General features: G+C 40.8%; 1 protein-coding gene across 1 annotated transcript in view; it reads right to left on the bottom strand.

Moving 5' to 3' along the window:
• The window catches only part of LOC308304180 (H-2 class I histocompatibility antigen, L-D alpha chain-like), a gene marked incomplete at its 3' end in the record, with an annotated part of 53,243 nt that overhangs the window by 5,736 nt on the left and 23,853 nt on the right, over positions 1–23,654 (bottom strand). Inside the window, exons 6-8 of the mRNA XM_080748739.1 lie at positions 15,532–15,552; positions 14,938–15,107; positions 10,926–11,156 (exon numbers count right to left, since the gene is read on the bottom strand). Of these exons, the coding sequence (XP_080604865.1) occupies positions 10,926–11,156; positions 14,938–15,107; positions 15,532–15,552 (422 nt within the window). The remainder of the gene's footprint in view (positions 1–10,925; positions 11,157–14,937; positions 15,108–15,531; positions 15,553–23,654) is intronic.

The raw sequence follows: 23,654 nt of genomic DNA, 5'->3' as shown, positions 1-23,654 counted from the left end.
TATCTCCATATATGGAGATAACATGGTAAAAAACATGGTTGCTATGGTAAACAGTTGGTTGCTAAGGTAAAAAAAACATGGTTGCTATGGTAAACAGTTGGTTGCTAGGGTAAAAAAATGGTTGCTATGGTAAACAGTTGGTTGCTAGGGTAAAAAAACATGGTTGCTATGGTAAACAGTTGGTTGCTAGGGTAAACAGTGGGTTGCTAGGGTAAAACCATGGTTGCTAAGGTGGTTGCTAACGTACACTAACAGACCAGCAACAACAGACTGTTGCCACAGCAACGTACACAAAGGTTTGTGTACACATGTGGTGTGGTGTCATACTGATGCGGAGATATGAGCAGGGCAAAGGTGTGACGTGTGACGTGTGACGTGTGACCGACCGACCGGCGGACGGCCGGTGGAGGTTTTGATACTAAACTGCGACCTACGGTCGCAATAATGATATAACAATATGTAATGCAATTTATCATTGCATACTGGAATGTTCTTTGAATACATTCAGTTATTGCTCCAACTGATCTGATACTCAGAGTTTAAATAACGGTTATGAAGGTATGTTTTAAAGGTGCATCAGTGATGATTGCGACCGTAAGGTCGCAGTTTAGTATCAAAACCTCCACCGGCCGTCCGTCGGTCACACGTCACACCTTTGCCCTGCTCATATCTCCGCATCAGTATGACATCACACTGCTGACATCAGTAACAACCAACCACAGCAACCAACTGTTTACCATAGCAACCATTTTTTTACCCTAGCAACCAACTGTTTACCATAGCAACCATGTTTTTTTTTACCTTAGCAACCAACTGTTTACCATAGCAACCATGTTTTTTACCCTCCATCCCTCCATATATGGAGATAACCGACGAATCTCACTAAGTCTGACCTCACAAGCCCCATATTTGGACACGAACAACATATAACTCCATATATAGAGACATAGCTGCTGACATCAGTATGACATCACACTGCTGACATCAGTATGACATCACACCGTACACAAATGACCCTTATATAAGACCGGCATTATCTACCGACAGATTGTGGATTTAGGGAGTCTTACTGGTATAGTAATATAAAATGTGTTATATATGATTGGTATTCAAGTGGTGGCACATGGGCCAAATCCAGCCTCAGTAGAGCTTTCTTGAGGCCCCTGGAACACATTCTAAATTCCAATTGAAAAATAAATGTACAAAATTAATATCAGGTGTTTGCTTGTACAGGATGACCATTTGAATGTTTTTGTCATAATTGTGTTACTATAACTTATCATGTGACACACACACACACACACACACACACACACACACACACACACACACACACACACACACACACACACACACACACACACACACACACAATCTAGGTTTTTGTGAGGACATTACATAGACTTCCATTCATTTTTATGCAAGTCCTGTGGCCTTACCCTAACCTCTATCCCTAAACAACCCATTCTCACCCCCTCTGCTTCACCCGTCCGACGCGTTCCCAACTCGCTTTCTGCTTCACCCGTGCGATGCCATGCACAGTCTCACACATAAAACCCACAGGACATAAACTACAAGATGACCTGTAGGATTTTATGAACTAGGGGAACCAACCCAATTTAAAATTGCAACATTCTTTCTTTTTAAAAACAAGATGGCGAAAGCACTTTTCTCTATACTGCATCTTAGGCCTTGACTTGGCCTAGGACAATATATTGAAGTCTTCACTCCCTAACCTAACCCTTATTAGGACCTACTATTGGTCCTCTCATTGTCTATTTTTTTCCAATTCTACTATACTTGTGAGGACATCTGGTCCTCAGTAGGTCACAAATGTAAAAGCACAGACACACACACACACACACACACACACACACACACACACACACACACACACACACACACACACACACACACACACACACACACACACACACACCCCTACCTTAAACAATTTACAATACATTTTGACCAGACACAATTATTAAAATGAGTATTTCACACGTTTGGGGAAAATACTGTACATACTTTTACTGATTTGCCTTAACCTTGTATATGTATGTTGTCTGCATTAAAATGTCCATGTGGATTGTATTGCTGCGACCGTAGGTCGCTATTTAGTATGAAAACTTGTAGCTCATGTCCATCTGTCTGTCACACCTCATGTCCATCTGTCTGTATATGGAGCATGCTCCATATACTGTATGGCCAAGACACAATTTCTTGACATTGTATTTCATAGTTTTCATGTATTCAGTATAATGTATGTTGTTTATTGCGACCGTAGGTCGCATTTACTACCAAAACCTCCACCGGCTGTCTGTCAGTCTGTCCGCCATGTCACACTTTTCCCCAACTCATATCTCCGCCACCGTTGCCCCAAGACATGCCAAACTTTGCACACACACTCCTTGCCTGCCAATCCACAACCTCCACCTCTCACGTCATACGGGCAGCCATAGTTACACCTGGAATGTTGAATCTCCATATCTATCAGATAAACCACCAAACTCACTCACTCACTCACTCACACACTCACACACTCACGCTCTAACGCTCTAACGCTCACGCTTATCTACGTTTATCTATTCACTCGCTTCAGCAACTGATCCCAAAGTTCACATGGTATTGGCCATTAGCATTATACCAACGGTGACGGAGCCCGAATTTCATTTCTCCCAAATTAAAGCTGTTTATTAGCGTTTTCTTTGCCTGTTGTCATGGTTACGGTCCGTTCCTCCAGGCCATGGGATCTGTAGCCCCACACACACACCCCTCTCTCACAGTTAGGAATGTGCATTCTCTCTCTCTCTCTCTCTCTCTCTCTCTCTCTCTCTCTCTCTCTGTCTCTCGCTTTTACCAGGTGCGTTTGATGTGTGTCTCATCTTCCAACGGGTATGAAAAAACTATGTGGAGCAAGCGCATTCATACTTCTATTCACCTAAATTTGCTGTTAAATTATTTGCATCATAAATATACACTCCTCCATGAGCTGCTCCTTACATTATGATGCTCCCACATATTCTCACGCACGCACCACAGTAACTTTCCCCACAACCCACACTCTGCACATATTTTGGAGCACATATCTTCGAACGGGTAAGGTCTAGTATGGAGATAACCTACGCATCACACAAAGTCTGACCTCACAAGCCCATACTTGGGCATGGACGACTTATATCTCCATATACGGAGATGGCCATATATGGAGATACGATGACATCACAGAGTCCACAGCTGATGATGTGGCGTGATGTCATACAATACACAAACGCCCGTATGACGTGAGAGGTGGAGGTTGTGGATTGGCAAAACCTCGACCAGCTGTCTGTCAGTCTGTCAGTCTGTCACACGTCACAACCGTTGCCCCGATCCATGCCAAATTTTGCACACACACTCCTTGCCTGCCAAACCACAACCTCACATGTGGTTTGGCAGGCAACCTCACATGACCCTCTTCTAACGCCACCATGAGGCCGATTCTTGCAAAACACATTTTTGGACACTGCTCCTACAAATTTTTACCTAAAATCACGCAAATCAGTACACACTTGGTCTACACTCATGTCTTCAACATAGATCTGTCCCATATAGCGCCACCATCAGGACGATTTTTTTCAAACACATTTTTGGACACTTCTTCTACAGATTTTGCCCTAAAATAACGCAAATCGGTACACAGTATGTCTACACTCATCTCATCAACATGGATCTGTCCCATATAGCGCCACCATCAGGCCGATTTTTTCAAACACATTTTTGGACACTGCTCCTACAGATTTTGCCCTAAAATCATGCAAATCGGTACACAGTATGTCTACACTCATGTCATCAACATGGATCTCTCCCATATAGCGCCATCATCAGGCCGATTTTTTTCAAACACTTTTTCGGACACTGCTCCTACACATTTTGCCCTAAAATCACGCTGCGACCTGGCGGTCGCTTATCTCCCGATTAGGGAGTCTTACTGGTTCTAATGGCTGAACTTATGATAGCAGGTGTGTCTACTGTCTGGTAATGAACCTGATGGAAGCTGAAGAAGAAACACATCCACTCTATGAGACTACCGTTTTTCTTTTGAATTAAAGTGATACCTGCTTTAAATAAATAAATAAAAACTAGTGCATCTGGATCTTACCAAGTTGGTGTTCATCATCATCATCATCATCTTCATCTTCATCATCATCTTCTTCATCTTCATCATCACCACCATCCTGTTGAACACATTCCTGAGAGTCACCTTTGTGTCTCTTCTTCGTTAAACCTTTTAAAAGTATCTTTTAGAAGCTTCCAGGATGTTCCAGCAGTTGTTTGTTCCAAAGAAGAAATATAGTCGTGGAAGTACCGCAAGACGCCAAGTCTCGCGCTACTTCCACGTCTCGTCGTCTCATCCACTTTGATTTTAGAGGAGTGGGAGAGATTTCAACTGAGTTCAGAGTTCAGCGTTTTAACAACAATGCTTGTATTTGTTGCTAACAGTGTCTGCGACTGATGTGTAGCGAGAAAATGGACTTTGCCAGAAAAAAATGGACTGCCGAAACATCCTGGAAGCTTCTAAAGGATACTTTTAAAAGGTAGGAACATCTTTTTCCCCCAACATTCTCCTTTAAGCTGTCTTGTGTATGCTGAGTGAATTTGAGGTTGATCCGATTAAAATGGCAGATTAAAATAATAATCTTTGCAATTACAATAGGGCTCAGCACTACTGTGCAGTTCCATGTGACCCACACATGGTTTCCAAACCGACTGTTGGGGAAACCGTGGGTTAAATAACCGTTTTTGTTCTTGGTTAAAGATCTTCATAATGTTTCATATTAAAGTTATAATTAAAGGAGCATGAAACCCCGCCTCTTAATTTGTTTTATGGGATTTCAAAATATGAAAAGAAATCTGAAATGTAGGCGTGGTTATCTGCTGCTGTGGGGGGAGGGGGCGGAGTAATGCGCATATCATTGTGTTCTATCTAGAGATGGGATTTATGGTTCTTTGAAGTGAGACGGATCTCTGGGATCCGTTCCTTTCAAAGAGCCGTTCAAAAGACTGTCTCATTCTGGTTACCATAGTTACTCTGTAGATTTTGATTATAATTGTCTCCACCAGCCGAAGGCTGAGGGAGAGTATGTTTTCCCCTCCGTCCGTCCGTGTGTCCGTGCGTCCATGTGTCCGTGTGTCCGTCCGTGTGTCCTCGCAGTTTGTGTGCAGCTAATCTCAGTCGCCGTTGGCCCGGTCGCTGCCAAAGTGAGCACACACATTCCCTGGATCCCAATCTAGAACCTCTGCCCTAAATTTTTCAAATGGGCTTTTTCTAGCGCCACCTAGTGGCCGATGTTCGCAAGACACATTTCTGTGCACTACTCTTACAGATCTTGTCCAAAAATCCTACAAATCGGTAGGCAGTATCTCGACAGTCATGTGATCGACACGGATCTGTCCGATTTTTCATATTCCATCCTGATTGGCTAAGATTGGCTTCCAAAGTTTGTAGGATTGAGCCGTTTGGAACAAAATGCCTCAAATCCCAAACGCAAAGTGCAATTATCATGAAATCGTGCACACACGTTCCCACTAGGTCGAAGAAGAAATGCCACTTAAAATTTTTGAAAGCAGCCTCATGGTGGCGCTATAACAGGCCGATTTGAGGTTTTACCTATAACTCCATCGATCAGTTTCAAACTTTGTAAGCACATTCCCTAGAGGCCAAGGAAAAACCCTTTCCCTGCATTTTTCACATCAGCCTTTTATAGCGCCACCAGGAGGCCGACTTAAGTAAAACACAATTTGTCCTATTATTCCTTGAGATTTTATCCAAAAATCATGCAAATCGGTACACAGTATCTCTATAGTCATGTGATCAAGTACGATCCGTCTGATATTTCATATTCCATCCTGATTGGCTAATATTGGCTTCCAAAGTTTGCAGGATTGCTCAGTTTTTGAACAAAATGCCTCAAATCATCAACGCAGCTTGCGATTACCGTGAAATTTGCCACATATATTCCCACTAGGTCAAGGAACAAATGCTACCTTTTTCAAATTGGCCTGTTATAGCGCCACCAGCAGGTAGACTTTAGCAAAACACATTTTTGGAACACAATGCTTCAAATCATGCATGCAGCGTCCGATTGCCATGAAAGATCTAAGGTGAAGAACATATGCCACCCTTTTTACATTGGCCTATTATACAGTAGCACCACCAGGATGCACAGCCTGGTGGAGACCTGTGCTCGGAAGAGCACTGCTTCTTGTTACAAATTCACTTCAACCCTATACATTTCAGCCATATAGGCTACATTTCCGCTATTTGAAAATAGCCGATCTACAAGCTCACAATGTGTCGCGTTGCGACGCATTGTGAGCTTGTAGATCTGCTACTTTCAAATTATTTTTCTACATTTTCTACATTGGAAAATCTGTGAAATGAGGACATTCTGCATAATGACTATTTTCTAATATTGGTATTTTAAGTGCATTTTGATACAGATACTTTTGTACTTTTACTCAAGTACATTTTAATTCCAAACTTCTACTTGTGGCAGAGTATTTCCACGTTGCAGTATTGATACTTTTACATAAGTAAAGAAACTAAGAGAGTACTTGTCCCATAAACACTGTCTGTTCATTAGAAAGGAACGGCTCCCTACTGCGAACCGGATCCCATATCGTTCATTTCAAAGAGCCGTTCAAAAGACTCGATTCGTTCGCGAACGTCCCATCTCTAGTTCTATCAAAGAGAAGCTATCGGGCGTCCGCACTTGTTGCATTTGCATTTCGGAAACAAATTTAAAACCAGCCATTGGAGGTGTAAAAAGTATAAAGATTCGGCAACTCCATGTTCTATAACCAGTTTAAATGTGCTGTCTGAGCTTTTATCCATGGTTTTTTAACGTTTTCCAGCCGTGTGGGGACAGACGGAGGCTGATGCAACATTTGGACGCTACGCTGTCGGCTATTGTGTGTGTGTGTGTGTGTGTGTGTGTGTGTGTGTGTGTGTGTGTGTGTGTGCGTGCGTGCGTGTGTGTGACACGTGTTTTGTGTGTGGTGACAGTGCGCGCATTGATTGATTGATTGAAGACTTTATTAGAAGTTTGCATAGGAAAAGGTACAGTTTCATGACGGTACAGTTCACTGGTACAAGGTCTACTAAAAGGAGATCCATGAAAAGACTAAGCTTATTTCCACTGGAAACCATTGAAGTATCTCATATAACATTGAATGACAGACAAATAGAACACAGTACTATGCAGTACAATAAAATTCAACCTAAGTAATTTCAGGCACATAAGACCATATCTCACAACAGATGCAGCTAAACTCTTCATGCACGCAATGATTTTTTCACACATATCATACTGCTTCACAACCTGGTCCCAGACCAACATCACAACCATGAAACCTATAGAGTCACTCTACAACCAGGCGTTAAAAACACTCGATCAAAAAAAATGGTTACCACCATTGCCATATAGTACAATTTATTTAACTTTGAAAGTTTTAGACATTTTATGGATTCCTGTCTTGTGTTCAAGGTTCTCAATGGGCTTGCACCTCCACCACTGAAACGGTTCATAAAACCTTGTGAAAGTTGTGGCAGAACAACAAGGGCTACTACCAGGGGGGACTGTGAGGTACCATCCAGGCAGAGCGTGTTTGGTAACACAGTTCTCTCTGTTAGAGCCTCCAATCTATGGAACAGTCTCCCGACTGAAGTAAGACAGTCCTCCAACTATCTGACCTTCAAGTTCAACCTCAAGAGGTGGCTTAAATCAAATCAAATTTGTAATCATGAGTAATTATCTGCTCCATCTGTTACTGGAGTTGCTCATAATTGGCTAGTATTAATCCCTTTAACAATTTACTATTTTACTATTACTATTTACTATTACTATTTACTATTACTATTTACTATTACTATTTACTAAAATTTTACTGTTGTCGGCTCTGGCCGTAAGAGGTGTCTTAGAGCAAGTCAAACTTACAATCATGGGTAACTATCGGCTCCATCTGTCACTGGAGTCACTCAACTTGCTATAAGTATGTCCCCTTAATGTTGTACTGCAGGGGTCTTCAACAGGGGGTCCGGGACCCCTAGGGGGTCCTCAGAGTTACTACAGGGGGTCCTCCAAATCTTTGTGTGATAGAAACCCTTTTCTCCTTTTTTATATTAACCACTTGAACCCTAGTGTCCATATTCTGGGAACTTTAGCCAAGATTTTCAGCAAAGAGGTTTGGTGTAGAGGGGAAAAAAGATCACTCTAAGTACAGAGTGAAAGGTCAAGTTTATTAAGTATTGACAGTTCAAGTGGTTAATTATCTAAAAATACAAATTGTCTTAAATCCAAAATGCACCGATGATAAATTATAATCTATGAACAGGTTGTGGGGGTCCCTGCTTAATCTCTCTCTCAACTAAGGGGTCCTTGGCCTGAAAACGTTGAAGACCCCTGTTGTACTGTACTGTTTTGTTATGTTTTGTTTTGTACTGTATTGTATGTATTGTATGTTTTGTAAGGATAGCCTTACCATCACTTTTGTACAGCCTGCCTCATCTGGCTCATTTACATTGACGTTGAAAAACACAATGTTGATCAATGTGCTTTGTCCCTGACAAATAAATAAATACATAAATAAAGTAGATATGTAAAGAAAAACAAAAAAGAAAACAGTAAGTCTAAACAAGCAGTATATACAAAGAAGGGGCAGGGGAGGGGAGGGTTGGGCTAGGTTAGTTTTTTTACCAGTTGCGAACGGCTGCTGCCTGTAAGTGGTTTTTCAGGGCAATTTTAAAGGATGCTAGTGATCCACACTCCTTTATGACCTTCGGTAAGGCTTTCCACATTTTGGTGGTATAGCAGAAAAAAGAGTTTGACCCTTTGTTGGTTTTGACTCTGGGTTGAAAGTGATCTGTGGCGCTGCCTCTGGTGTTGTAATTATGGACATCCTTAATGTTTATAAAGTATTTTGACAGGTACTTGGGTATCATAGAGGTGTAGTGTATCTTGTACACCAGGCCCATTGCAAGTTGCTGTACTCTGTCATCTACTCTGAGCCACCCCACTCTTAACTGGTGAGTAGCGGTGAGGTGAGTCTGATAGGGAAGGTGAAGTAGGACCCTAATTAGTTTATTTTGGGCTGTTTGGAGTTTAGTTTTCAGGGCTTGTGGGGCGTCACGATACCATACGTGGACTCCGTAGTCAAAGAGGGGCTGGATTATTGCCCCTCAGTGTGTTGAAATTGACCATTGGGGCGATCCTCTGTAGGAAACGAGTTCGTTGGTTGATTTTATTTATTACTTTAGAAGTCATCTTTTCACTGGAAAGATTAGCTTCAAGGATACATCCTAAGTAAGAGATTTCGTTTTTTCGTGTTATGACCTTGTCACCCACTTTGATTGTGAAGTTATCGACTTTTTTGAGGTTATGATTTGATCCAAAGAGGATGGACTCAGTTTTTCCCAGGTGAATTGATAATTTGTTGTCATTAAGCCATGTGCAGATCTTACTTAGTTCAACCTGCAAGTGGTCCTTGCCCGAGACTAGGAGAGCCGAGTCATCCGCGAACAGGAACAGGTTGCAGTCACAAGCAGATGCCATGTCGTTCACGTATATTAGGAACAACAGAGGTCCCAGTATGCTACCTTGAGGAACACCACAGCTTACTGGGAGGGGGGGGACAGGGTACCGTTAATCTCCACCACCTGTTCCCTCCCCACCAGGTAAGATTGCATCCAACTCACTGCTGCGCTGTCAAGACCGATGGCTATTAGTTTCTCAATCAGAATAGAATGATTTACGGTGTCAAATGCCTTCTGGAGGTCCATCATGACCATGCCGCTATATTTGCCATCATCCGCTTCGCGTTTGATTTGGTCAGTCAAATAGAGAAGGCATGTGTCAGTGGAATGAGATTTTCTGAATCCAGATTGGAACTCGTAAATCAGATTATTCTCATCGAGATATCTTGCTATCTGTTCGTAGACTATTTTCTCCATGACTTTGGATATGGAGCTAAGAATGGAAACGGGACGGTAGTTTCCAGGGTCTAGTTTGCTACCTTTTTTATCCAGGGGGGTTACTTTTGCTAGTTTGAAGTCCTGTGGGACATGACCCTGTTCGATGGAAAGGTTAATTATGTGGGTAATGATCGGTGCAATGGTGGCGGCTGAATCTCTGAGAAATCTAGCTGGAATTTTATCAAGGCCAGTGGCCTTGTGTTGAGGTAGGGCGCTCAGTTTTTTAAACACTTCATCAGTTGTCACTGTGGCAAGTTTAAAGCTGTCTTTTCTGACGCCCAGTTTATTGTAGAATTTCTTAACAAATTTTACACCATACCGCCCAGATGGGGCGACCAGTCTTTCGACCAATGAACGGGCCATGGTGGTAAAGGTTTTGTTAAGATGGGTAGCCACTTCGCATTTGTCAGAAATGAGAGCGGCGTCCGTTTTTGATGTTTATGCTGTGGCATATGGTTTTAGGTTTTAAGCCTAATTGGTTGTTAAGCAACTTCCATAGGTCTCGTGGTTTGTTTTTGTATTCGTCGATTTTGTCGTCGATGTAGTTTTTTTTGACGGATCTAACTAGGGCGTTCGTCTGGTTTCTAAGTTTCTTACACTGAGCAGTAAGATGCTTGATTTGGATATTGAGGTCAGGGTTGAATTTTTTTCTAAGCTCACACACTAAACGCCATGTCCACACACTAAACGCCATGTCCACATCATGCACGAAAAATAGCCGCGCTATATTTCTTTTCTCCTCTATAACTAGAAGTACACAGAAATAGCTACAGAGACAGCAGAAAGCTCTGAATCCCCAAGCCTATGGGCAAATTGAACCATATCACTGCTCCCTATCACAAGTGACTCATTTATATAATATATATTTATAGAAAAAGTGATTTTGTGTTTCATGGCCCTTTAAATAACAGACCTTCTGTTCAGATGCAGATGTGTTGTCATTGGTGAGTGGGCCTACTTCCTCTTGGTGGGGGTCTTCCTGGTTGAGCCCCTCCTCCCTGGTGTTTCCACCATCTGGTTGAGGAGGAGGCGGTAGGTTCTCCTCCCTGGTGTCTCCATCATGTTGAAGTGGGGTCGTCTCCATCTCTCTCCTCTCAGAGTCGCTCCCCTCTTCCTGGTCGCTCTTCTGCTCTTTTTCTGCTCTCTGAACCAATAGTTATAGCCAAAAAAGGAACAATCAAGTATGGACCAATCAGAAGAAGTTTGACGCTTTGCTATGGACACACCATTTTAAGAAAACTCAGGCTTTTGATAACTTTTCATCATTAAAAGGTGTCTTGTGTATTCTGTTCGAGTTTGAGGTTGATCTGATTATCCCTCTAGGAGGAGTTTGTTAAAGTATGCCCTGTGAAAATGGCAGAAAATGCAATTGCGTAATTGAGCCATTAGGCCACAACCCTTTTTGCCCATTTTTAAATACGTAATTTTCAACCACTTGTGATGTGATGTGTGCAAAGTTGTACAGCTTTTGGAGTATGTTTTACGCCAAAGGAACGCAATTCATTATCAGGAATAATAATAATAATAATAACTAGAAAATATTGTTCCTTCGAAACAATTGTGGGCTCGCTTCAAGCCAGAAAACAATGGCTATAAAAGTACAAAATGTCAAGAACGCAGGCAGTGCTCTCTTTGACGTTACTGACGTCAAAGATTGGTCCATTTTGTTCCAAAAATGTGTTGTGCAAAAGTTGACCCGCTGGTGGCGCTATAACAGGCCAATGTAAGAAGGGTGGTATCTGTTCCTTGACCTATTGGGAATGTGCTTGCAAGATTTCACGCACATTGCAGGCTGTGTTCATGATTTGAGGTGTTTTTGGCTTTGGCCACTTTATCGCTGCTTGCAGCTATATTTATTATTATTATTATTTTTTTTGTGTGTGTGCACTTCATAGGCATATTAGATAAAGGTCCTTCGATTGTGTGTAGAATGTTTCAAGCAAATTGCTAAAAGAATCCTAACGGGTTTAAGCGTTTCACAAACTGCTCAAAATGATATACCGCCCCCCTTTGGTCAATTGGTTTTAGTGATATTTGGACTAACACTCTACATCTTTGCCAAATGCCATGAACATGTTACTTTGCATGTATGATTTAGAGGCAGAAGAATAATTTGCATAAAACTGCAATATTCATTGAATTATTAAAAAAGCATGTTTCAATTTAAAAAAAAAATCCGATCTGACAGATCTTTAGATATTGATCCAAAGTTCATGTAAAAAAAGTTTTGTGGACGTGACGCGAAAATTCCAGAATAAAAGCGGGTTTAAGCGTTTTACAAACTGCTCAAAATGGCGGAAAATCTAACGGCGGAGCTTACTCAACAAAGACACAGATGTCTTCCGCTTGAGTCAAAGCACGCGTGTAAGCAAGTTGCATGTCTTCAAACGAAACGAGGCATGACTTATGCCCGTTTAAAGTTTGAATTTTCAAACGCTTCGTATAGCGCCCCCCTTTGGCTGATTGGAATAAAATTGGTTTCAGTGATACTTTGACTAACCCTCTACATCTTTGCCAAATGCCATGAACGTGTAACTTTGCATGTATGATTTAGAGGCCGAAGAATAATTTGCATAAAACCGCAATATTGACTGAATTATTAAAAAATATATTTCACTTTAAAAGAAATCCGACGAGACTAGTTTGACCGTATTGGTCCAAAGTTCATGTGAAAAAGTTTCGTGCGCGTAACGCCAAAATCCCAGGAGGAGATAGATTTTTACAGTTTTTCATATAATTCAAAATTCTGGGGGATCTAAAGGTCAGAGGTCAAAAGTCAGAGCGTAAAATTTGTTCGGCATGAGGAGACGCATACGTGTATACAGGTTTCATGACTGTACGTATAACAGAGCATGAGCTCTATCTGTTCAAAGTTCGCACTTTCGAAGTCCTCATACAGCGCCACCATTTGGCCGATTGCTGTAAAAAATAATAGCACACTTCGCCACTGTAAGCTGAACACATTGATGTTTTTATTTTCATTTTCTCACTAAGTATGTAGGAGTAGAAAGGAACCGAAGTTCCCGTCTACTGATTGCCTGATAGATAAATAAATAATGACAATATCTAAAGTGTGCTCGCCTTACAGGCGAGCCCACAATAATAATAAGTGTAATAATAATAATAATAATGATGACATCAGGGATCTCCATTAGGTCTGTGGATCTCCATCACTGGCAATTCGATACGAATCTCGATACACTGCCAGCGATAAGATATATTTGCGATACATTGAAATCCTGCCGATACGATGCACTACGATTCACCCCTGTTCCCGATATGATTCCCGATTCAATGCGATTTGTCTGCGATTCAATCCTGCACAATGCAAAACGATACGATGCGATACAATGCGATTCGGATACTACATAAATACTACATGAACAAACCGATACAACTGTGGAGTTTACCAATCCAGACACGCAGCGAACGATACACCACGATTTCAGCCGCCAACTGTTCGATCGATACACACTGAATGAACCGATTCACTTGTATCGCACATGTTTGTACCACGATTACGATACGTATCGATTAATCTCTGCATCCTTAATCTCCATATGGGCAGAATGTGATGTCACAACAATGTTGTCACAACAGGTCAGCAGCTATATATATTGAGGCGTTTTCATAGTTAACTACATGTGTTCCAATGCAGTGATGTTAATAACCCTGCGTCAGGCACGCATATTTTTTTATCTAACAAGTATGCTCTGGAATTTCTTCTGAAATTAATTTATAGTTCCCCATGCAGATTTGCAGCCCCAAGTATTGTTAAAAATGGGTTTGCTAATCTATTTGCTTTGCTGAGAAAATGTATTATTTTGTGTGTGTGTGTGTGTGCGTGCGTGCGTGCGTGCGTGTGTGCGCGTGCATGCTTGGCTAGCAACAGTGGTGGTTTTACTTGAAATAAATAAATTGAAATTTGACTAAAAGTAGGCTACTCATCCATAAAATCCAGTTTCACATGTTTCCGAACGTATTATTTGAAAATAGCCATGGCTGATGTGGTTAATGTATACTTTCCAAAGTAACTAAAGCTTCAAATAATTGTAGTGGAGTAAAAGTACAATATTTGCCTCTGAGAGTAGAAGGACTGAACATTGGAAATACTCTAGTAAAGTAAAATTACCTGAAAAATGTGCTTAAGTACAGCACTTGAGTAAGTGTGCTTAGTTACTTTACACCACTGCCCCTACACTGGACACTGGTACACACTCAGTAACCACTCCAGTTAATTTAAAGCTTTAATTTTAAGCTGTTAATACTGTTAATTTAAGTCTTTTACTGTGTGTGAGACCTAAACTCATTCTCACAATAGATAGGCTAGTCCTCATTACTTCACATTTTAAATAGGGTAGCCTACTTAATACCTTTTTTAATAGGCACACCACAAGAAAGAAAATAAAAAAGACCATTACTGCGTAATCAACGCACTACATTATAAAAAACATTAGCCAAATTGTAAAAATATAAGAAAGAGACAAACATTTTATAAGTAGCCAATCTACGAGCTCACAGCGCTCAAAAATATTTTATTGGGACCCATACATTTGTTTTCTGGGACCCACTTGAATGACCATCCGTGGGTTCCGGGACCCATTATATTGAAAACCTAGTAACATCACTGCAATGGATCCAATATAGCTATTATTTTCACACAAGCTCATATTAATATTTTTCATTGGTTGAATATTTATAAAATGCACAGACACACTTAACCACTTTCACACACAAACACAAAAGCAAAACTAGCAGAACTTCAAACTCACAACACGTTGCAACGCTGTGCGTTGTGAGCTTTATTAGTATGGTGAAGTAGGACATTCATTTACGGGAGGGGTGGGTGGTGGGGGAGAAACACAAGAATTTACATAATTATGGAATTATGAGGTTTCTGCTAACAGCAATGATTATATTCTGACCTGGACTGGGTAGTGGATGGACCTCAGAAAGTGTTCCTTATGAAGCCCCTTGGACTGGCAGGCAGAGCACAGGTCATAGTCAGGACACACTGTACACTGATACCTGGTCCCCACGATAGGATCCATCTGACAGCCATCACACCACGAACCAGGGTGCTGGATGTTAGGATCTGGCAAACAAAACAAGAGAAATGTATTAGTACTAGAAGTTCGGGTGGCTTCGCCTCCATCATTCGAGTGTTTGCACATGCCCCTTGCTCACACACACGCTCTCATGCACACTCTCATGCACGGCTGCTCCAAGCCATCACGTGTGTGTGTGTGTGTGTGTGTGTGTGTGTGTGTGTGTGTGTGTGTGTGTGTGTGTGTGTGTGTGTGTGTGTGTGTATGTGTGTGCACGTGTGTGCCTAGCTAAGAGACATTTGTCCCCCTCTAGTGGCAATGAACTGCAGGAGCTACAAGACTGCTAGACGATGAATTGAGTATAAAACTAGAAAAAGTCATATGTCCCGGGCTCCATATTTATTAGATTTAATCATAGTAAAATAACAAAGCAGTACAGTTGATTGTATGCAGTAGAACTTCTGAACTTACCTTGATCACCCAGCTTGGACCCTTGGATAGAAGAGAAAGATTACAGTTTACAGTTTAGGCATTTAGCAGACGCTTTTAATCCAAAGCGATTTATAATAAGCAGGTAAATACATATCACTATAATAAGCAAGATAATATGTCAGTACTTTAACAACAATATAACAAATGCATATGAATATCAATCTAGAAAAAATATCAATCTAGAAAAAACTACAGAGTGAGTCTGTAGTTCTAATGGAAGCTACAGAGTGAGTCTGTAGTTCTAATGGAGGCTAGGGAGTGAGTCTGTGGTTCTAATGGAAGCTAGGGAGTGAGTCTGTAGTTCTAATGGAGGCTAGGGAGTGAGTCTGTGGTTCTAATGGAAGCTAGGGAGTGAGTCTGTAGTTCTAATGGAGGCTAGGGAGTGAGTCTGTGGTTCTAATGGAAGCTAGGGAGTGAGTATGTGGTTCTAATGGAAGCTAGGGAGTGAGTCTGTGGTTCTTAGTGCGACAGGGAGTTTATTCCATAGTTTGGGGGCCAGGAGGGCAAATTGTCTAGGACGAGTGGATTACAGATATAATACACATCATGTAAAACTCTTACAAACACTATAGAATTACTATGATCAATATATTGGCAATGTCTTTGACATTTAATTATAAATACATAGATGGATGATATATCAAGACCCCTGTGAAGTTGGCACCTCATATGATGAAAACATGAATAGGCCTATAAATGGTGTCATGCTTTAGTGCTGGATTAGTGCTGAATTGTGCCCTACATTGTATAATTGTGGGCTCGCTGAAAGGTGAGACCAGTATATTATACCAAATCTTTATAGGTCAAGTTTATTCTCTGCATAAAAATTACCGACAGTACAAAGGCAAGGCCTTTAGCAAATGAGGAGCAGCGTTCTTGGTGACATCATCACCAACAAGTGTGACCTTTTATAAATAACAACATCCATCCATCCATTTACAGGGAATCGTGTGCTATTATTTTGCTAAGAGAAAGGTTCTATAGTTTAATTGATATTAATTTATTAGTGAATTAATTTCCCCATTGACTTATAATGGGAGCAGAGTTCAAGTATTTTTCTCTCAAAGGTCTTAAGGGCTACAGTTTTGTAATTTGGAGAGGGGATTCATAGTGCTTCTAAGGATTAATTGAAAAATAATTACATCAATCGGCCAGATGGTGGCGCTATAACAGCCCACTTTACGTTTCGGCCTATAACTCTCTAACCGTAGGTCGGAAAATTCATTCACCACTCCCTGGTTATTTTATCCACCCATGGCCACGATGCCATTTGGTCCCAACAAAAAGTATTTATTTTTACCGTAGTTCCACTTAACTGGGTAAATGCAAGGTACATATTCTAGTTACTGGGTAAACACTTAGTAATTACTAGGAAATGTCATGGAATTGACCCATGCTTTCTTTTACAGTACAGTTCAACTGTAACTACTGGGTAATTACCTGGGAAAAACCCAGTAACCAGATTTCTAGTTACTGGGTTAATACTGAGTAATTACCAGGTAAGGTCATCCAATTGACCCACGCTTTACTTTACAGTACAGTTCAACTGTAACTACTGACTAACTAATTACATACTTATAATTACCTGGTAATTACCTTGTAGTATCCAGGAAAATACCTGGTAACTACCAGATAATACACCTAGTAATTAATAAGTGTATTACCAGGTACTTAACATGTATTTACCAGGCAAATACTTAATATTACCTGGTAATTACCTGGTAGTTTTCAGGAACATAGCAGGTGTTTAGTTTTACCAGGTAAATTACTTGGTAAAATACCTGGTAGTTACCATGTAATTACCTGGTAAATAAATACTGGGTATTACTAATAGTTACCTGGTAATTGCCTAGTAGTTAACTGGTAATTACCGTACTGTAAAGTAAAGCGTTACCAATTATTCTTCTGCCTCTAAATCATACATGCAAAGTTACACGTTCATGGCATTTGGCAAAGATGTAGAGGGTTAGTCAAAGTATCACTGAATGTCATGACTCGTTTCGTTTGAAGACATGCAACTTGCTTACATGCGTGCTTTGACTCAAGCGGAAGACATCTGTGTCTTTGTTAAAGTTATACTATGTAACTTTTTTTATAAAACATATCTTAAAATTGTCCTAACTATTAAATCGCTAAAGTTTTAGAACCCCCACTCTGTTAATTTCAGCTCCCAAAGCCTTTTCTTTATATGTGTTCTACTGAGCCCTGGTGGCCGTGACCGGGGCTGTTTTTCCCGGCAAAATTACGTCATATGCATCATTCTGTACACGTGTCTCCCTACCGGCCAATCAAAGCCCAGATCATACACTGCTGAGCTCTTCAGGAAGTACACTGCAGTGTTTACACTGGGCTAGGAGTCTAGCATGTAACTCCCCAACCGAGGCTCGTAGAGGGACACGAAAGACCTCGATGGATAGGTCTCGGCGAGGCGAGGCGGACGCGGTGGTCTGAATGCCCGGTCCGCGGCGAAAAACGGCCGAAAAAAGCAGACGCGACCGCGGTTTGCTCTACTGCTACTGACCACTAGTTGAGCAACTTACACAGTATAGCTTTAAGTAAGCTCCGCCCTTAGATTTTCCACCATTTTGAGCAGTTTGTAAAACACTTAAACCCGCTTTTATTCTGGAATTTTCGCGTCACGTGCACAAAACATTTTTTACGTGAACTTTGGACCAATATCTAAAGATCTGTCAGATCGGATTTTTTTAAAATTGAAACATGCTTTTTTAATAAATTCAATGAATATTGCAGTTTTATGCAAATTATTCTTCTGCCTCTAAATCATACATGCAAAGTAACATATTCATGGCATTTGGCAAAGATGTAGAGTGTTATTCCAAATATCACTAAAACCAATCTTACCCCAATTGGCCAAAGGGGGGCGCTATATCATTTTGAGCAGTTTGTGAAACATTCAATTTAGATGAAACATTCTACACACAATCTAAGGACCTTTATCTAACATGCCGATGAAGTGCACAAAATAATAATAATAATAATAATAACTAGAAGAGAAAATTTCTAAGAAATTTTAAGTGTGCCTGCAGCTCGCTAAGTCTGTGCAACCTTGTGTAGCGGTTGGTGTTAGCATTAGCGTTATTTCATTTGACGCAACCCGCGTGTCTGTATGACAAACGGTTCACGAGATCAAGGGTCACTTCCTGTTTGGTGAGGGGCACTTCCTGTTTGGCGAAATAGGCCCCAATTAAGGTCATGGACGATTAATGAATTAAAGCTGCAAGCAGCGATGACCAGGCCCTCGCAGCTCTACCCACGTCACAAGGCCAGCAGCCAATCAGAAACCAAACAGGAAGTCAGCCATTTCGACTAATTAGTGGCGTTTTGGAGCATTTTTGGCCGTTATCACGGGTCGCACTTTAACGACAGTTTTTTGAGAAAAAATTGTTTTGTGAGAAAAAAAAATTGAGAAAAAAACTTTTTTGAGAAAAAGAAATTTTGAAAAAAAAATTGTGAGAAAAAAAAAATCTTGAGAAAAAAAAATGTGAGAAAAAAAAATGTTGAGAAAAAAATAATTTTGAGAAAACAATTTTGAGAAAAAAAATTTTTGAGAAAAAAAAAGATTTGAGAAAAAAAAATTGAGAAAAAATGTTTTTGAGAAAAACATTTTGAGAAAAAAATTGAGAAAAAAAAATTTTTGAGAAAAAAAAATTTTGAGAAAAAAAAAATTTTGAGAAAAAAATTTTGAGAAAAAAAAATTTGAGAAAAAAAAAATTTGAGAAAAAAAAATTTTGAGAAAAAAAAATTGAGAAAAAAAAAATTTGAGAAAAAAAAATTTGAAAAAAAAATTTGAGAAAAAAAATTTTTGAGAAAAAAAATTTTTTGAGAAAAAAAAAATTGAGAAAAAAAAATTTTGAGAAAAAAATTGAGAAAAAAATTGAGAAAAAAAAATTTGAGAAAAAAAAAATTTGAGAAATAAAATTTGAGAAAAAAAAAATTTGAGAAAAAAAAAATTTGAAAAAAAAATTTGAGAAAAAAAATTTTTGAGAAAAAAATTTTTTTGAGAAAAAAAAATTTGAGAAAAAAAAATTTGAGAAAAAAAAATTTTTGAGAAAAAAAAAATTTGAGAAAAAAAAAATTGAGAAAAAAAGAAAAGGTATGACACCAGCCGCAAGTCTGTACGACAAACGGTTCATGAGTTATAGAGGCACTTCCTGTTTGGTGAAGGGCACTTCCTGTTAAAGAGGGGGCGAGGCTTAATCAATTACAGCTCATCCCTATTGGTCGGAAAAAGACCAAAGTTGTGTGAGCATTTTACATTTTAAATGACGTTGCTAGGCAAAAGTATGGCAGAGTTATGTGGCGCCAAAGTTTCTGGGTTTTTTCGGAGTCCCCCATTCAAAGTCAATGGAGTTTTTGGGCGTTGTTTTTTGCGAATTACATCGCAATCGTAAAGCGGATCGGAAAGAAAAGTAACAGCACACCATTCCCGGCCGAGCCGCACATTTTGATGTATATATTGCGGGGGTGGCGTAAATCGTGCGGCAGTTATTACGTGCCGAAGTTTCCCCCATTCTAAGTCAATGGGGTTTTTTGGCGTCGTTTTTTGCGAATTACGTCGCAATGGTAACGCGGATCGGAAAGAAAAGTAATAGCACACCATTCCCGGCCGAGCCGCACGTTTTGATGTATATATTGCGGCGGTGGCGTAAATTGTGCGGCAGTTATTACGTGCAGAAATTCGTGGCGAAAGACTTAATTAATGACTTAAGTATGGCGGATTACAATAAGTGTTTTGCCATTGCGTTGCATGGCAGGCACACTTAAATATAGCTGCAAGCAGCGATAAAGTGGCCAAAAACACCTCAAATCATGAACACAGCCTGCGATGTTTGCGTGAAATCTTGCAAGCACATTCCCACTAGGTAAAGGAACAGATGCCACCCTTCTTACATTGGCCTGTTATAGCGCCACCAGCGGGTACATTTTTGCGTAACACATTTTTGGAACAAAATGCCTCAAATCACGCATGCAGCGTCCGATTGCGTCAGTAACGTCAAAGAGAGCACTGCCTGCAATCTTGACATTTTGTACTTTTATAGCCATTGTTTTCTGGCTTGAAGCGAGCCCACAATTGTTTCGAAGGAACTATATTTTCTAGTTAGTGGGCTCGCCTGAAAGGCGAGCACACTCTAGATATTGTCATTATTAGTGTGGTTGCCCAACAGGGCAACACACTATAGTTCTAGGGAAACTTTATTATTAGTGTGGTTGCCCAACAGGGCAACACACTATAGTCCTAGGGAAACTTTATTAAGTGTGCCTATGCATAGCATGGGCAGACTTATTGTTATCACTCATACTTAAGCCGGACACACACACACACATGGATTTCCCCAAAGTTTGGCACGCTACTCCTCCCACAGTTTTTGCACCACACACTCGCGCCATATATCAAATCGACCGGCTTACTCGGGAATCGTGTGCTATTACTTTTCTAAGAGAAAAGTTGTATCGTTTAATTGATATTAATTTATTAGTGAATACATTTTCCCCATTGACTTATAATGGGAATCGCAAAAACTCACATTCTATTATTTTTCTCTCACAAACCATAGGGGCTACAGTTTCAAGACTTGGAGAGGAGGTTCATAATGATTTCAAGGATTAAATAAAAAATAATAGTGTCATTTGGCCTCATGGTGGCGCTATAACAGCCCACTTTACGTTTTGGCCCGTAACTCTTGAACCGTAGGTCGGAAAATTTAAATTATTTTTTCCCTGGATTCCTTGGGTTGAGACGCATCTCCCCATATAGGCCACGCCCATTTGCGCCAGGCTAGATTTTCCGCCATCTTGAATTTTCTCCAAAACACACTTTTTGCTCCTTTTCCTACATATTTTCTTCAAATGTCTTAAAAAGCGGTACACATGATCTATGAAGCCATGCGATAAACATAGTCAAAGGATATTTCGAAAGTCCATACCGTTCGTTCGTAACGCGCTTCCAAAGTTAGCGGGAGGGGCATGTTTCGCAAACAATAGCCATAAATCACAAACAATAGGTCGAGTCAACACTGAATTTCAACCAAAGGTTAGGGGTGGCATACTCAACGAATCCCCAAAAGCATTTCCACTTGGCCACATGGTGGCGCTATAACGATAAACATATTCAAACGATATTTCGATAGTCCATACTGTTCTTCCGTAGCAGGGTTCCAAAGTTAGCGGGAGGAGCCCATTTTGTAAGAAGTAGCCATAAATCACAAACGAAACATCCAGTAAACACCAAATTTTAACCACAAGTGGCGGGCGCTATACTGAACATATACCCAAAAGCAAAATAATTACTTCACTCGGCCTCATGGTGGCGCTATAACGGCCCACTTTACGTTTTGCCCCGTAACTCTTGAACCGTAGATCGGAAAATTAAAATTATTTTTTCGCTGGATTCCTTGGGTTGAGACGCATCTCCCCATATAGGCCACGCCCATTTGCGCCAGGCTAGATTTTCCGCCATCCTGAATTTTCTCCAAAACACACTTTTTGCTCTTTTTCCTACATATTTTTTTCAAATGTCACAAAAATCGGTACACATGATCTATGAACCCATGCAATGAACATACTCAAGGGATATTTCGATAGTCCTTACCGTTCGTTCGTAACGCGATTCCAAAGTTAGCGGGAGGGGCCCGTTTCGCAAACAATAGCCATAAATCACAAACAAAAGGTCGAGTCAACACTGAATTTCAACCAAAGGTTAGGGGTGGCATACTCAACGAATCCCCAAAAGCATTTCCACTTGGCCACATGGTGGCGCTATAACGGACCACTTGCCTCGTAACTCTTGAACCGTAGGTCGGAAAATTAAAATTCTTTTTTCCCTGGATTCCTTGGGTCAAGACGCATCTCCCCATATAGGCCCCGCCCATTTGCGTCAGGATAGATTTTCCTAGCCTGGCGGGGCCCGACGTCATACTGCATTCACTCACTCATTCCTTCTACAGTATAACGTCTGGACTTCCAGGTATTGGCAGCGAGTATACTGATTATTTTCTGATCGGGGCCAATCAGTGACTGCTTCCGCACTACAAACGTAGCTGTCTTTCCTGACAACAAGTGAAAAGATTTCCCTGATTGGTCCATGTGTAGACGGTGACGTAGATAATAATAATAATACATTTTATTTATAAGGCGCCTTTCAAAGCACTCAAGGTCGCCGTACAACAGTATAAAAACAGCAGATAATACAAAATAGCAGTTAATACAATATAAAAACAGAAGTTAAAACAAATCACAAAATCACAATAAAAACAGAACAATTAGCAGCAGAGTAACAAAGAGGTCAGGCATATGCCTGCCTAAAAAAGTGGGTTTTGAGGTGGGTTTTAAACGTGGGGAGTGATTCACAGTTTCTGATGTCGGGGGGTAGGGAGTTCCAAAGGTGAGGGGCAGAGCGGCTGAAAGCTCGTAACCCCATGGTGGAGACACAGGCTGAGGGTTTGTCAGGGGGGGTCAGTTGGATGGCAGACGCAGATCTAAGAGACCGGGAGGGAATGTGTATGTCGATGAGGTCAGATAGGTATGGAGGAGCGAGGTTATGGATGGCCTTGAAGGTATGGAGAAGAATTTTATAGATGATGCGTTGTTTGATGGGAAGCCAATGGAGTTGATACAGAACAGGGGTGATGTGATTGATGGCAGGGGTTCTGGTGATGATACGGGCAGCAGCATTCTGGACCAGTTGGAGTTTACGGAGGAGGTTTTGGGGGAGACCATAGAGGAGGGAGTTACAATAATCCAGGCGGGAAGTGACGAGGGAGTGAACCAGGATTGCAGCACTGTTGGGGGTGAGTGAAGGGCGGAGACGGTTGATATTTCGGAGGTGGAAATAGGCAGACCGGATGGTGTTATTAATATGGGAGTGGAATCATAGGGTATTGTCGAGGACGACACCCAGACTCTTAACCTGAGGGGAGGGGGAAACCGAGGAATTGTCAATAGTGAGGGAGAAACTGGGCTGCTTGGTGAGTGTGGATTTGGAACCAATGAGGACTACCTCGGTTTTATCACTGTTCAGTTTGAGGAAGTTTGAGGTGAACCAGGCTTTGATTTCCTGTAAACAGGCACTGAGGGAGGAGGGT

Source organism: Nannobrachium achirus, assembly GCF_963921795.1.
Source record: "Nannobrachium achirus genome assembly, chromosome: 19".
NCBI classification, from domain to species: domain Eukaryota; kingdom Metazoa; phylum Chordata; class Actinopteri; order Myctophiformes; family Myctophidae; genus Nannobrachium; species Nannobrachium achirus.
The sequence above is the reverse complement of the archived record's forward strand: the minus strand, read 5'-3'. Positions and strand labels throughout refer to the sequence as shown.